Raw genomic sequence first — 13181 nt, 5'->3', positions numbered from 1 at the left:
TATGACAGGTATTATAAGGGCGTTGTCATCTCAGTTGCTGCGCCGGTGGTGGGAACGCATTGTAAAGTACGACGTATATATGTTTGAGACGACTTGGTGTATGGGTCATTATCCCTCCCCCTGCACGACGAGAGAGCAACAACGATACGTTAGCATTGGTTACATGCCGCATTCAATCTAATTAGCGTCCTATGAGGCTAGGGGTTCTGGGGAAGAGTGACGTCTGCCCCACAATGAACGGGCTCAACGCGCCTGGCCGCTCAGAGCCGCCCCCCCTTGGCGCCCTGCAGGAGCTGAGCCACTCCACTGTCGTTGCCTCCCGCACCACTCAGCCCCTACCTAGGTACCTAGGAAAGGTTCCTCCGAAGGCACCCAACTTGCCAAGGGACGAGTCACCCAACTAAGGTCACAACTGGCGGCTGACCTACATACACTGGACAGTCGAACCTCGTCTTCCCATCAACCCGACGCACGTCTGCCTCATCTGCAGACTACCTCCCCAACTTTACCCCAGAACACAGCGCACCAGCTCGAGACACAGAGTCGGCCTTCCGACCACGCAGCCATGTGCTCTTCGGACATCTTCCTCGGCTTCCTCGCCATCCTCTTCCCTCCTCTGCCCGGTACGTCATGATCGCATCCCCGCCAACCGCGGCTATCTCGCTGCCTGCTGCTTGTGTGGCCAGCTGCCCCGGCCAGCATCCAACGATGGTTGTCGGGCCATTCTCGAAATTACCAGGAGGCTAACACGCGTTATAGTATGGGTCAAATGTGGTATCTGCTCGGCCGACTCCATCATCAACATACTCCTCTGCGTCCTCGGCTTCGTATGTCTCACCTATCCCCCCTGCCCCGGCGCCATATCGCCATGTGGGCGTGTTGCGCATGCATATGCGAACCCTTACTGACAAACCCCAACACAGCTTCCCGGCCTCTTACACGCCTGGTACATCATCGCCAAGTTCCCCGATGACCACGACTACCAGCGCGTGCCCCAGGACGCCGAGGGCGGCCGGGTCACGTACGTGATCGTACAGGAGGACGGCCGCCGCGAGCGGAGGCAGCAGCAGGGACCGCGGGGCCAGAAGCAACCTAAGCCGCAGGGCGGCATGAACTACGGGACCGCGCAGAATAACGGCAACGCGCCTTCGTCGTCCTCTTCCACGGCGGCGCAGGCCGGGAGCAGCAACGGCGAGAGGCACGAGCCGGCGCCGCCCACGTATGCCGAGGCCGTCAAGGGCGACAACAAGGTCCAGACGTCGGACTAGGCGCGGGCCAGGAGTGATGCGCGGTCGGTTATCTCACTGATACAGGCGCGGAGAGTGTATGCTACAGCGGCGTAGATTTGGCTTGGGAGACATTTTTGAAGACATGTAGCTACTGAGCTGTCTATGGAAAGATGGGCGATGTGCGGATACGTCATGACTAAATTACGAACAGCAAGGGCACAGGCTTGTGTATGGAAACCCTCCTTTTCGCAGTACAGATATGGGGCGTTTTGGGAGACATTACTTGATTTATCTTGGTTGTTCTTTGTAACATGGTAGCAAACCCGTCTATACAATCTACTGACTACCAAGCCCTACCTGCAAGCCATAGTACGATCCCGTGAATGACTGAGGCGGACATTCAAGCCGAGATATTCGTCAAGGAAGAGGGGTTCTCCGATTGCTTCTGTTGATCCCACAACCCGTTGACACAGTGCTCTCGAGGGACAACGGTAGAGCAAGCAAACCATGATCGTCGATTCTCTTGGAAGCTGTTTGCCCTCGGGTTTATTCAATCGTATTAGATTCCATGACGCTGCATAGCACAAAGTGGAATCATACCCACACTATCACGTATAGAGTTGCGGGTACTGACTGCATGGACGGGAGACGCTTCCATCTGACAGCCGACCGTCGACTTCAGCTGGTCTTTTAACGTCTGGATGCAGAGAGACTTTAGCTGGATCGTCCAAACGTGCCCGAAAAGGAAAAAATTGAGGCTACGTAGCTAACAACATATCGGACGATGACGAGTCGAGTATACCTGGCCAAGATGGACGAAGCAGCCAAGAACGAATGCTTTCCTTCCCAGCCAGGGCCAGGCTTGCGTGTAGTTGAGGGTTGCCCTGTGCGGGCAGCCAGGACGTGACGACAGGTGGCCAAGGCCAAGACCAAGGCCACTATCCAATGGTACATTCACCTAACTCAGGTGCCAACGCCGCCCACCGGCTTCGAGCCATTGGGCCCATTGGATTCCATTAGGGGAGGCGACCACTGGACGGTGGACCGTGGGCGGTGGGGACCAGCGCCAGAACCAGTCAGGCCAGTACTGGACGTTACCCAGAACCAGAAACCAGCCTTTCCTGCCTTGGCCAGCCTGACCACAATTGCTTGCCATCGGGCTTCCACCATCTGACCGAAAGGGCATCCCATACACTACACACAATACCTCACTTGCGCTCTCGACTTACCACCCAAACTCGCCTCGCCCCGACTCGACTCGTACACATCTCGCTACCAATTGACTCGCACCGCACGGCATTATCCAGACTCCTGAGGAGAGGAGAAGAGAGACAGAAGAAAAAAAGACCTCAGCTCGCCGCCCCATTCGGAACCATCGCACACCAGCATACGGACAGCACGTACCAGAACACCCCCAAACCGACCTCGGGACCGCCGCCCCTGCCCTCGTCACGCCCACCCCCTAAGTTGCTATCCAAAACATTCAGACGAACAGGATTTCCACCGAATCGACCTCAGCAAGGGCACGGCACCAGGCCACACACACACCCGACCAAGGAAGGCACCTCACCTGCCCTGTCTGCCTGCAACCAATCCATCCCTCTCCCCCAAGCCCCCCCTTCCAGCTGGACCGACATCACGCTCCCACGTCGACGCATCTCGGGTCCATCGACGACGGCCTTCCCACCTCTCACATCACAGCCTGATCTGTCAACCACAGGGGCATCGGCCAGGCATTGAAACGCAACCACCTCCAATTACGCACATCAGCTCTTTCATCCTCGAGCTCGCCTGATCCGCGACCAGACTCTACACCCGCCACTCCTCCACTGCCACACCCCGCACAATCCTCAAACATTTCAACCATCCATACCGACCTACGACACATTCGCGCGACCCAAATTTCACACCGCTGATCCGCCGTCGCCCACGAGCGACCGTATACCACCTACCTGCCCCAAGTCCGGGCAGCTTCTGATGCTCTACACCCTCCTGGCCGCTCAACATTGACAGCAGCCTCCCCTCAGATGCTATGGCAACACGATACTCTGTAGAAGCGTTACTCTTCCTGCGCGAATCGCCGCTATGTACCAGGCCCAACGCCTTACCTCCTGCCGAGGAGTGGATGGGGTAAATTCTGCCCTCTCCGATCGTGTTTTTTGCTGCTCCCAGCCTTCGATTCATCACGAGTGACGCATTTGCTAACCTCTGCGCCAACAAACACAGACCACCTCCTGAGACATTCCGCAACAACCAAACCACTGGCAAGACGGGGACGGATCGGACCAGATCCAGCGGCGACACCTCGTTGCTTGACCAAACCAACAGGCGACCAGGCGTCGACAGGCATATGTCGCGGAACAGCGCAAGTAGGTACCACCCTGTCTGCGTGGAAAATTAGTTTCGTCCGATCGCTGACCATTTCGTCATGCCAGACCCTGAGGATATCATCCTGGGACCGCCGCGAACCACTTTTTCGTCTGCTACCCTGTCGCGAGGCAGCAAGCCCTTCGATAATGACAGGACGTTCAAGGACTCTGACCGCTTTGCCACCTTCCGCAAGAACGGCGACGGCGACACGGATCGGTTCCGTGAAAGGGACCGAAATGGTGCCGACCGCGATGGGAGGAACAGCTTTCGCCGCCGCGGCGACGGTACCGACCAGGACAGCGATGGCTGGAGCACCGTGAAGCCGCGCAAGAGCTTTGGCCACGAGGGCGCCGAACGATTCCATGGCCGCATTGGCGGTGACCGGCCGGATCGATTCGGGGGCGAGCGCCGGGCCCGCGACGCCAATCCTCAGGATGAGGACGCCGAGAGACCCCCGCGCCGCAGCAACTTTGGAGAGTTCACCCGGGACAAGGAGGGCGATGACGGTGAACGACCGCGCCGAAACGGTGTGAACAGGAACCGCCCTGACCAGCCCTCTTGGGCCCGGGGAGGGACGGATGCCGAACCCCAGGCTCAACCTACTCGCGAGCGCTTTGACAGAGCCAAGAGCTGGCGAGAGAGAAATAACGATGACCAGCACGCCAACGAGAAGCCTCGCGAGCGCAACGAGCGCAACCTGGGCCGATGGGACAGGGACCACCGCCAGGAGCGCGAGCCGGAATGGCTTGATGAGCCTGCCGAGGAGAAGTCCCATGGTCACACAGCCGAGGACTTCCAGAAATTCATGGAGAGCATGAAGGCTGGTAAGAGGGCTGGCGCCCCAGCTGAGCAGGCAGCCAAGCCTGCCGTGGACACTTCTGTGCGCGACGCCGCCTTGGAGGCCGAGAAATCAAAGGTAAAATCCGCACCAGCGGTCGAGATGGGCCCGGACAAGTTCTTCGCCAACTTCGCACCGACGCCCAGTGCAGAACTGATCAGCCCCATGGAAACCCCCAAGGAGAGTGCGCCGCCCAAAAAGACGGGTTCGAGGTTTCAGGGTTTCTTTGCGTCCCAGGAGGATCGCAGACAAACAGAGCCCTCGACACCCGCTGCTGGTCCGCCAGTTCAGGAACCCAACCCTCTACTGGCCTTGGCCGGTATTGGTGTCAACATGGGTCCCAACGCTGGCGCCGGCAACCCTGCAGATAAGCAAGATAAAATGGCATTCGAGGCTATCCTGCAGAAGCTACAGAAGTCGTCCATCACTGCCAACACCCCACCTCAGGGAGGATATCCGGCACCCGCTCCGAACCAAGGTCCTCCCCACGACAGAATCCCGCAGGGAAATATGGCATCCCCAGGGCCATACCAATCCTTCCCCCAAGAACCTCGCAACGAGCCAATGAACCGCGGCCCCCCTCCTCCTCAGCAGAGGCAGCAGCAGGGCAATCAGCTGCCGCCAATGCGTACCGAGCAGCAGATGCTCCAGGACCTCTTAGGGGCACGCCTTCCGATGCCCAGCCCGGGTTCTGGCCGTGTTGATCCTAACCAGGGTCGAAATAGTAACCCCAACAAAGATTTCCTAATGAGTCTTATGCAAAGTGGCAGAAACCCCTCTGAGCCGCCACGGAATGAGCCACTCCTCAGGATGCCACAGCCATCCCGCCCGGCTCAGATTCCGCAGACGCCGGACCGTGAGCCCGATTTCCAGCGTGAGCGCAGCGCGTCGCAACACCAGGGACGACCGCAAGGCCCTCCTGGTTTCTTCGATGAGCAACAGCTTCACCACCACGAACAAGACAACCGAAGACAACAACCTACCCAGATTCTCCAGCGCCAGGGACCCCCCGGCCTGGAGCCAATGCACCCCAGCTTCCTGCAAGGTGCGAACCAGCAGTTGCCCCCAGGCCCGGGCAGACCTATGATTCCGCCACCTGGACTTGCCGGCAACCCCCGCAACGGTCCCATGCCGGGTATGTTCCCCCCCAACTTCCCGATGGGAGCCTTCCCACCCGAAGCCATGGCCGGTCCGCCGCGCAACATGCCACCACCGCCTGGCTTCTTTGGCGGTCCTCCTCCTCCGGGTTTCATGGGCCCCCCGGGTATGGCCGGAGGTTTCCACGGAGGACCTGAGGCTCTGGCCTTCGGTTTCGATGGTCGCGGCATGCCTCCTCCCGGTGCTGCCAACTTCCGCCGGAACTAGAAAATTCGTTCGGAACCCGATGAGCCCTCCACCAAGACTGCAGCGGAGAACCTATTACTCCAGCAGATACGTGGCGGCCTGTCATGCTTTGACGGAGCGAACGACTCCCACGATGCAACTCCTCCGGGCGATGATGAAGGGGGCCATTGAACAGCCCCTATATTGGTGAGGGGACTTGGCAAGGTCGAGGCTGGGCGACGATGAGAAGGACAAATTATCATGTATCAATTGTAATCGAGCAAACCCATCTCGCTCATTAGGAGCTCTACGAATACTGGATTGGCTCTCGCCAGGCCTGGCACGAGTCTGCGACCAGCCTACCTCGTGGCAAAAGAGAGTCGAATCGGACGTACACGTTTGGACGTACCGTCCTAGCCAGCCAAATGTCGAATAAAACTCTTTGGAAAACCGAGAAAGAGAAAACCCCGAAGAAAGAAAAAAACCCATCTAGTGACTTTTTCGTGCCGTATATGTGATCTGCTGCTACTGTACTGGAACCGCAAGGTCTATGCGCAAATTTGACGTATTCCACGAACTGAAGTCCATAAGCCTGCCTCACTCAAAAACCACGCCATTCAGGCACACACATCAGAACTGCATGGGGTTCGTTTTTACATAGCATTCATTCCCTTTGCTGTAGTTGTGTGTATATATGCAGAAGAAGGACCCGCACCTCATGTTGCAGCGCTATAAGATATCTAACCTACACCGCAAACGCCATGCTTTGATGCACCTACCCACTTCCCACCCTCCTCTCTCTGCCATACCTCCCTTCCTGTCTTGGGAAACCCCCACCGTTGTGTTCGGAAATTTGGGGGGAAGAGAGACGCTCGCCCGGGCCGGCCCCTGGCTGTCGGGTTTGCTCTTGGGCAGACCGAGGTTTCGTTCTTTTACAATGCATAAAGAGCTGCCAATGCATGGTTGACCCCCTCTCGTCCCTTTAGCCGTGGCTGCTCTTCTTGATGCCCAGGAAGCCGCGCTTCTTCTTCTCCTTCTCCAGCTTGTGCGGGGTGCTGGGGCTGGGGCTGGGGACCGCGCCGGGCCCGCCGTTCGCGGGCGACATCTGCCTGCCGCCCGAGCCCAGGCTCATCTGGCCCATCGCCTGCGTGGGTGGTGCGGGACCGCCCACCCTCGGACCGCCGGGCAGGCCTCCCGGGGCCGCGCCGGGGGCGGGACGTCGGTTCGGCATGCCCGTTCCCATGCCCGGCGGCGGAGGCGCGGCAGCCACGGGCGGAGCCGGTCGCTCGAAGAGGTGCGCTGGAGCACGCTTGGGCGGGCGGTCCATCGGGAGGTCGAGACGGCGCTTGTCGACGCTCAGGTCCCCGACCTGGCGGACGAACAGCTGCGGCGTCAGCATGTGGCTTGTGGCGAGCACGACGTCGCGGCCGAGCTGATTGCCGACCTCGTAGCACGTGCGAGCCTCGGAGAATGTGGCTCCGCCAGCCATGAAGACAATCATCCTCTGGCGATTCTCGGGGACACGGCGGCCAGCACCTGCCCATGACGGCTTTGCCGCACGTAGGGAGCCCTGGCCGATGATGGCGTCCTCGTTGGGGTCGAGCGGCGGCTTGACGTATGGGAATTGTGTCTGGTCGAGGACGCCCCTGCAGAGATGCTCTAATAAGGGTTTCAGCACGGGCTGGAAACGGGAAAGTGCGTATTCCCCGTCAGGAACCGCGTTCTTGGTATCGATGGGGAAAATAGGAGTCGTGTCACGTTTGGGGTCTTTCAGGCCGCGGGTTGTCCGTCCACCTAGAAGCTCCATGTTTTGTACCACTTCACCGTCCTGAGGGGGGAGCGCCGCATGTGCTAGCAAGCGCTTGATATCTTCTGAGATCACGCCGTCCCGGTACAAGGCGTACATGATGATCAGCCGCAGCCGGTCCGACTGCGTTATCGCATCGTCATCTAGAAGCTGGGCCACGGCTTCCAGCACGTTTTTCGGTTTCCGGAAATCCTCATCGAGCCCAGTCGCCATTGTTTGTTCTGACGATGCTATATCTGGTAGTTTTTGGTGCTGGAACTTGTTCATACACTCCTGGGCCATGGTCAGGTGAAGCGAATACGACTCCTTCATTTCTTGGAACTGCGGCAACCCGGCCATCATATCTTTAATCGCATTGAGACTGGTCGTATCGCTGTTTGCGTTGGTGAAGTGGGGGTTTTGGTCCAAGAATTTTTGAAAGTCGCTCATCAACTTGTCGATGGTGTCTTTCATGTGGCGATGTCGATTGTCCACCCACACCTTGTCCTTGTCGCTGAGCTCCATGTCCTTCTCCTCGGCCTCCGGCGAGCCTTCATTGACGGTCATGTGGAAGGTGGTCTTGGCGCCATCCTGAATCGGGAGAAGGTCATGAGCCATGGCTTGGTAGGTGAATTCGTGGACCAAGGGTGCCATCAGGTCCATCGACCTGTCCGTCACCAGCAGCACGCCTTGCGGTCTTGTAGACGGTGGTGGGAAGTTCGGGTTCCACTGCGCGTATGAGTCGAGCTCCTCCGACACAAACCTCGCAAGGTGGGAGCTGAGGACAGCAGCCTCGTGTAAAGGCGCCTTGGGACGGTAGTACCTGACCTTGGGATACTCCCCGAGCGCCACGCAGAGACCTGTAATCTGATATTTCGACGTAAGCATCTCAGATCCTCCGTCTTGCGCTGATCATGTGGGACCTACCTTTTGCGCCAGCTCGCGCATGTGCCTCGCTATCAGTCCGTTGCAAGCTGGGTGGTATAGAACCGGGAAGCTCCAGGGATCCCTGAAAGTCACGAGATGCGACTCGCGCGGGAAGAAGTCTATGGACAAGGTCTCGAAGCCGCCCAGCGCCCTCTGTGCCATTGGCGACTTGTCTATCCGGTGCCGCAGCTGGGGGTCCAGGACGCCGGTCCAAACCAGGAAGCTCTTCTGGTAGCGGCGGCTCTCGAAGTCGGCCATGACGCAGTCAACAACATAGGGGAGCGGGGAGATCAGGTAGATGGCGTCCATGGTCGGGTTCATGTCCCTGCGCTCCTCGATGCGCTCAATGTCTAGGGCAATCGCGTAAGCCAAGGCGCTCATCAGGTTCGGCCGAGGGTCGGAAAATGCATACTTGCGATGTTCTGGTTGAGAATGTCATCTTCCTTGACCACATTGTCGAGGATCTTCTTGGTTTCTTCGTCTATGACTAGGACTTTCCACTACCACGGATCAGTATGCGGGTCATGCCTGCGTGGGAGCCGGCCCGGGTCAACTCACATCTCCTTGTGTAATGTTCTTGAGGGTATCCAGGATTACTGCGTGAGTGCGAGGCCATGGTTAGCTACAGTGATCTTGGCGCGGGCATAGTTATGAAGCTGGCATGCCGACGTGCTCGCGGTATGACGTCCTTACTTTCACGCTGCTCTTGCACAATGGAAACCCCCATCTTGGCGCTTGGCCACCCTGGCAGCTAGCACCAAACGTCGAACTTGCGGCAGTGGTCCCTGGGGACGATGAAGAAGCAGACCCGGCCGGTATCCGTGGTCGTTCGATGTGGCAGGTTGTCGGTATAAGCCCAGCTCGAGCAGCGGTGGTGGTGGTGGTGGAGTGGACCTCCCCCCTTTCCCGGCCGGTTGATGCAGCTACGCAGCAAGAGGTGGTCTCCAAAGACGGCGCAGAGCGTACTCGACTTCCGAAAGGCACGTCTAATGCGGTAGTTCGTGTGGCAGCAGTGCGGATCGGCGAGGTTTGCAGGAGGTAAAGAGTGACGGTGCAAGCGACAGGGTGGGAGTCGTTGCATGGCCTGGGATCAAGTTGGCGGGGTTTCAGTTGAATGGAGAGCCACCCAGCAAACAGCACCACAGCACCACAGCGCCAGGGCAGTACTATCCATGTAACAGAGTGCACCAAACCCGACTCCGACCACTCGCATCGCAGTGGCAGAGACGCAATGCACAAAGCTTGGTCCTTGCCCGTTTTTAGTGAGGTGCCACCGCCCCTCCAGGCCCCCTCCTAGTCTCCTGCCACTTTTACAGTTGAATTTAGGCGTCGATGGTTCGGGCACACACGCCCCCCCTGGTCCCCATCGGCCCCCTGGACATGCATATCAACGACAGCCAAGGGGGGATTTAGTGCTGCCACGGCTGCTCCAGCCTCCAGCGCTCCAGCCGCATTATGCACCTGCCATGAGGCTCCAGACACCAGACACCAGACACCAGACACTGAATTGGCCTGCGTCTCATACAGGATCCAAAAAAAACCCAATCAATGCCTTGAAAAGCTCGACTGACTGAATGTATGCACAACTCCTCAACTATCTGGTCACTTCACAAGCATGGCGGCAGCAACGATCGAGCCCGCTCTCTGGTCGTCCATCCGTTTCGTGGTCACGATCCCGGTTCGAGTTGGTTCGAGTTGGGGGCAAAACGCAAGTTAAGCTCCGAGACACTTATTGTCTGTCTGTGTGTTGAATATTATGCAGGCGAGTATACTCGTGTATACAGACTTCGACAAGTTCTATTAACAACAATAAAAATAAAAATAAAGAGAAGGAAAATTAAAAATTGCCATGCATCGTTCCGTGTTGGGGGTATCATCAAACCAAATCATATCCCATGACGCCTTTGCCAATGCTCCTCAGACGCCCTACACGCCTCTGTGCCGTACCGTACCTGGCAGCACTCCCTTATTACTTGTCATCACCTCCCCAAGTATTTCTCCAGCTCCCCGTTTCCATAGAACTCCCTCTGCAGTCTTTCTCGCCTCCGCTTATCCTCGGCCGCCATCTGGCGCGCCTTGCCTGCATCGGCCTTCTGTACCCTCTCCTTCTTAAACCTCTCCAGGTTCTTGGGCACCCGGACGCCGATACCCAGCGTGTCGTTCTTCTCTTTCACCTTGATGGGGTACTGTGGACCTTGCTTTTGGGCACCCAGACCAACTCGCGAGTCGGGGTCCCACCCCTGTGACTGCAGGACCGACATGCCCAGGCGCCTTCGGTCAAGGGCCGAGGGCGGATGCGAGTGCGCCAGGCATACCTGATGAGCCAGCGACGTCTCGTGCTTCTTGAACTTTTGCTTGCCCGCGGTAGATTCTAACGACTCTCCATCCAGCGGCAATTGACACACCTCACAGACCTGCGGCGGCGCCACGTCCGGAGTGGTTGACCCCGACTCCTTCCCCAAGACGATATCCAGATAGAGATCGGCGACGGACGCTGTTGCTGCATCTGACCTGCTCTCAGATGTTGCCGAAGACCCCGAGACTGCGGGGACAAAGGCGATGGGCCTGCGGTGCAGACCCGATCCGAATTGGCGCTGGTGCTGCAGAGGGATGGCGTCGCCCTCTTCATCGCTGTCATATGGCTCACGGGAGGCCATGGCCCAACTTTGGGGATCTCGTGTGTTATTTTACAGTGCTCCCGTGAGCGTCACAGATGTGATGCAGTTGGACAGGAAAGAAAGTGAGCACCAACTCAAGTCCACCTGCCTGTCCTCTGTTCCCAGAAGGCAAGATGTTGCAGATAAGGTTATGCAGCAACCCGGCGGCCATCTTTAAAAGAGCCGCCACCACGGCCAGGACTGTCAAACTGTGGCCGAACTTGGAGCTGAAATGTGGGGACACCCTCTTAGCCTCACACCCCCTGGCCGTTGACATGCATTGCCGGACAAGGCCAACAAGACAGCTCCGACCGGCCGTAGCTGACGAATATCCCATGGGCCTAGCAGATTGCCCGCGCAAGTGTCCAGCTCCTGACATGGGCCCGTAGCACGTAGGAGACTCAACCTTCTCAACCTCCTTCCCCTTCTCCTCCTCAACCCTTACCACACCATGCCTCTCCCGTTTCTGGAGAGCGTCATCTCCAATGGCCTGCCGGCATGGGTGCCCGACCCTTGGATCCTGCTCTCCGTCGGCACCGTCGTGGGGGCCCTGTACCTGATCAAGATCTACAGCGGCGGAGCGACCAACCTCTCCGAGAGGGACATGCACGGCCGGGTCGTCATGGTCACCGGAGGTACTTCAGGCATAGGGGCCGCCACGGTCCGAGATCTGGCGGAACGGGGGGCCCAGATCGTGCTGCTCACGCGGCTGCCGCCCTCGGACACGTTTCTGGCCGACTTCATCGGCGAGATGCGCGAGAAGACAAACAACCAGATGATCTACGCCGAGCAGGTCGACCTGACTTCCCTGCACAGCATCCGACAGTTTGCGACCAAGTGGATTGACAACGCGCCCCCCAGGCGCCTGGACATGCTCATCCTCTGCGCCTCGACCCTGACGCCGCCGGGCGGGAAGAGGATCGAGACTGCCGAGGGCATCGAGGAGACATGGATGGTCAACTACCTGGCGAACTTCCACCTGCTCGGGATCCTCAGCCCAGCGATACGGGCACAGCCATTCGACCGAGACGTGCGCATCATCGTTCCGACCTGTCCGGCCTACATAGCGTCGCCGCCCCTCGTGGCAGAGTTGGACAAGAAAGAGTGGTCGGCTAGCAAGGCCTACGCAAGAAGCAAGCTGGCTCTCATGGTCTTTGGACAGGCTTACCAGAAGCACCTGGACGCATACAAGCGGCCCGATGGGCTGCCCATGACGGCAAGGGTTCTGTTTGTCGACCCGGGTCTCTCGAGAACCCCCGGTCTGCGGCGCTGGCTGACCCGGGGCAGTATCTGGGGCTTGTTTCTCTACATACTGGGCTACTTCCTACCGTGGCTGCTCTTGAAGAGCGCCGAGATGGGTGCACAATCTATTCTGTACGCCGTCATGGAGCCCAGCCTCGTACGCGGCCAGGGTGGCAAGATGATCAAGGAGTGCATGGAGGTGGACTTTGCCAGGACGGACATCCGGGACGAGGAGATCGCCAAGAAGCTCTGGGAGTCGAGTGACAAGCTGATCGAGAAGACGGAGAAGGAACAGGCAGCCCTTCGGGTTCTGGAGAAGAAAGCCAAGGAGATGAAGGAGGAAGAAGAGAAGAAGTCGGAGCAGGCGAAGGAGGTCGAGTCACTGGTTGACGCTATCAAGAAGGGCAAAGAGGCAGAGAAGACCAAGTCAAGGAGGAAGAACAAGAAGGCCACGTGATGGAGTCGGGGCAGGGAGATGGATGCTTATAGAACATCGTTGGCAGACAGCCAAGATCCCCATACCCTGCGGCCAAAGATGTGTAAGGCTCTGCCAGTCCAGCCATTGCACGCAGATGGGACTGTGTACGGATTTCTTTCCGAGGCACGCCTGGGCGGGCAGGACAAGCCGCCGAGACAGCTGACGGATAGGGCCGAGGTGCACCCCCACTTGGGGGCGTTGGAAGCGCGTTCACTGGCCCAGGTTAGCGGGTAGCCCGCCGTAGCTCCAGGCCTTGATAGCGCTTCGGGTCCCGCCCAGCGGAGCTGTCGCCTGCATCGTCGCGGGAAAAAAAGACTGGGGATATGGGATA

At 58.5% G+C, this 13181-nt stretch overlaps 5 protein-coding genes across 5 annotated transcripts; 3 read left to right on the top strand and 2 right to left on the bottom strand.

Annotated features, from left to right (window-relative positions):
* Positions 1-233: 233 nt before the first annotated feature.
* JN550_001129 (uncharacterized protein) lies at positions 234-1268 on the top strand (the record flags this gene model as incomplete). Its single annotated transcript, XM_049309640.1, has 4 exons — positions 234-343; positions 442-623; positions 760-827; positions 924-1268. The coding sequence occupies 4 exons, from the start codon at positions 234-236 to the stop codon at positions 1266-1268; spliced, it is 705 nt and encodes a 234-aa protein (XP_049177035.1).
* Positions 1269-3261: 1993 nt separating this feature from the next.
* On the top strand, positions 3262-5802 carry JN550_001128 (uncharacterized protein; the record flags this gene model as incomplete). Its single annotated transcript, XM_049309629.1, has 3 exons — positions 3262-3359; positions 3456-3598; positions 3665-5802. The coding sequence occupies 3 exons, from the start codon at positions 3262-3264 to the stop codon at positions 5800-5802; spliced, it is 2379 nt and encodes a 792-aa protein (XP_049177034.1).
* A 940-nt stretch (positions 5803-6742) lies between these two features.
* On the bottom strand, positions 6743-9200 carry JN550_001127 (uncharacterized protein; the record flags this gene model as incomplete). Its single annotated transcript, XM_049309618.1, has 5 exons — positions 6743-8413; positions 8474-8823; positions 8886-8973; positions 9032-9069; positions 9167-9200. 5 exons carry the CDS (start codon positions 9198-9200, stop codon positions 6743-6745), a joined length of 2181 nt encoding a protein of 726 aa, XP_049177033.1.
* Positions 9201-10452: 1252 nt separating this feature from the next.
* On the bottom strand, positions 10453-11130 carry JN550_001126 (uncharacterized protein; the record flags this gene model as incomplete). The annotated part of the gene is made up of 1 exon (XM_049309607.1): positions 10453-11130. One exon carries the CDS (start codon positions 11128-11130, stop codon positions 10453-10455), a length of 678 nt encoding a protein of 225 aa, XP_049177032.1.
* A 451-nt stretch (positions 11131-11581) lies between these two features.
* JN550_001125 (uncharacterized protein) lies at positions 11582-12829 on the top strand (the record flags this gene model as incomplete). The annotated part of the gene is made up of 1 exon (XM_049309596.1): positions 11582-12829. The coding sequence occupies one exon, from the start codon at positions 11582-11584 to the stop codon at positions 12827-12829; it is 1248 nt and encodes a 415-aa protein (XP_049177031.1).
* Between the last annotated feature and the right edge of the window lie 352 nt (positions 12830-13181).

Source organism: Neoarthrinium moseri (genome assembly GCF_022829205.1).
Source record: "Neoarthrinium moseri strain CBS 164.80 chromosome Unknown scaffold2_Wmoseri_CBS_16480, whole genome shotgun sequence".
In the NCBI taxonomy this organism is placed as follows: Eukaryota; Fungi; Ascomycota; class Sordariomycetes; order Amphisphaeriales; family Apiosporaceae; genus Neoarthrinium; species Neoarthrinium moseri.
The sequence above is the reverse complement of the archived record's forward strand: the minus strand, read 5'-3'. Positions and strand labels throughout refer to the sequence as shown.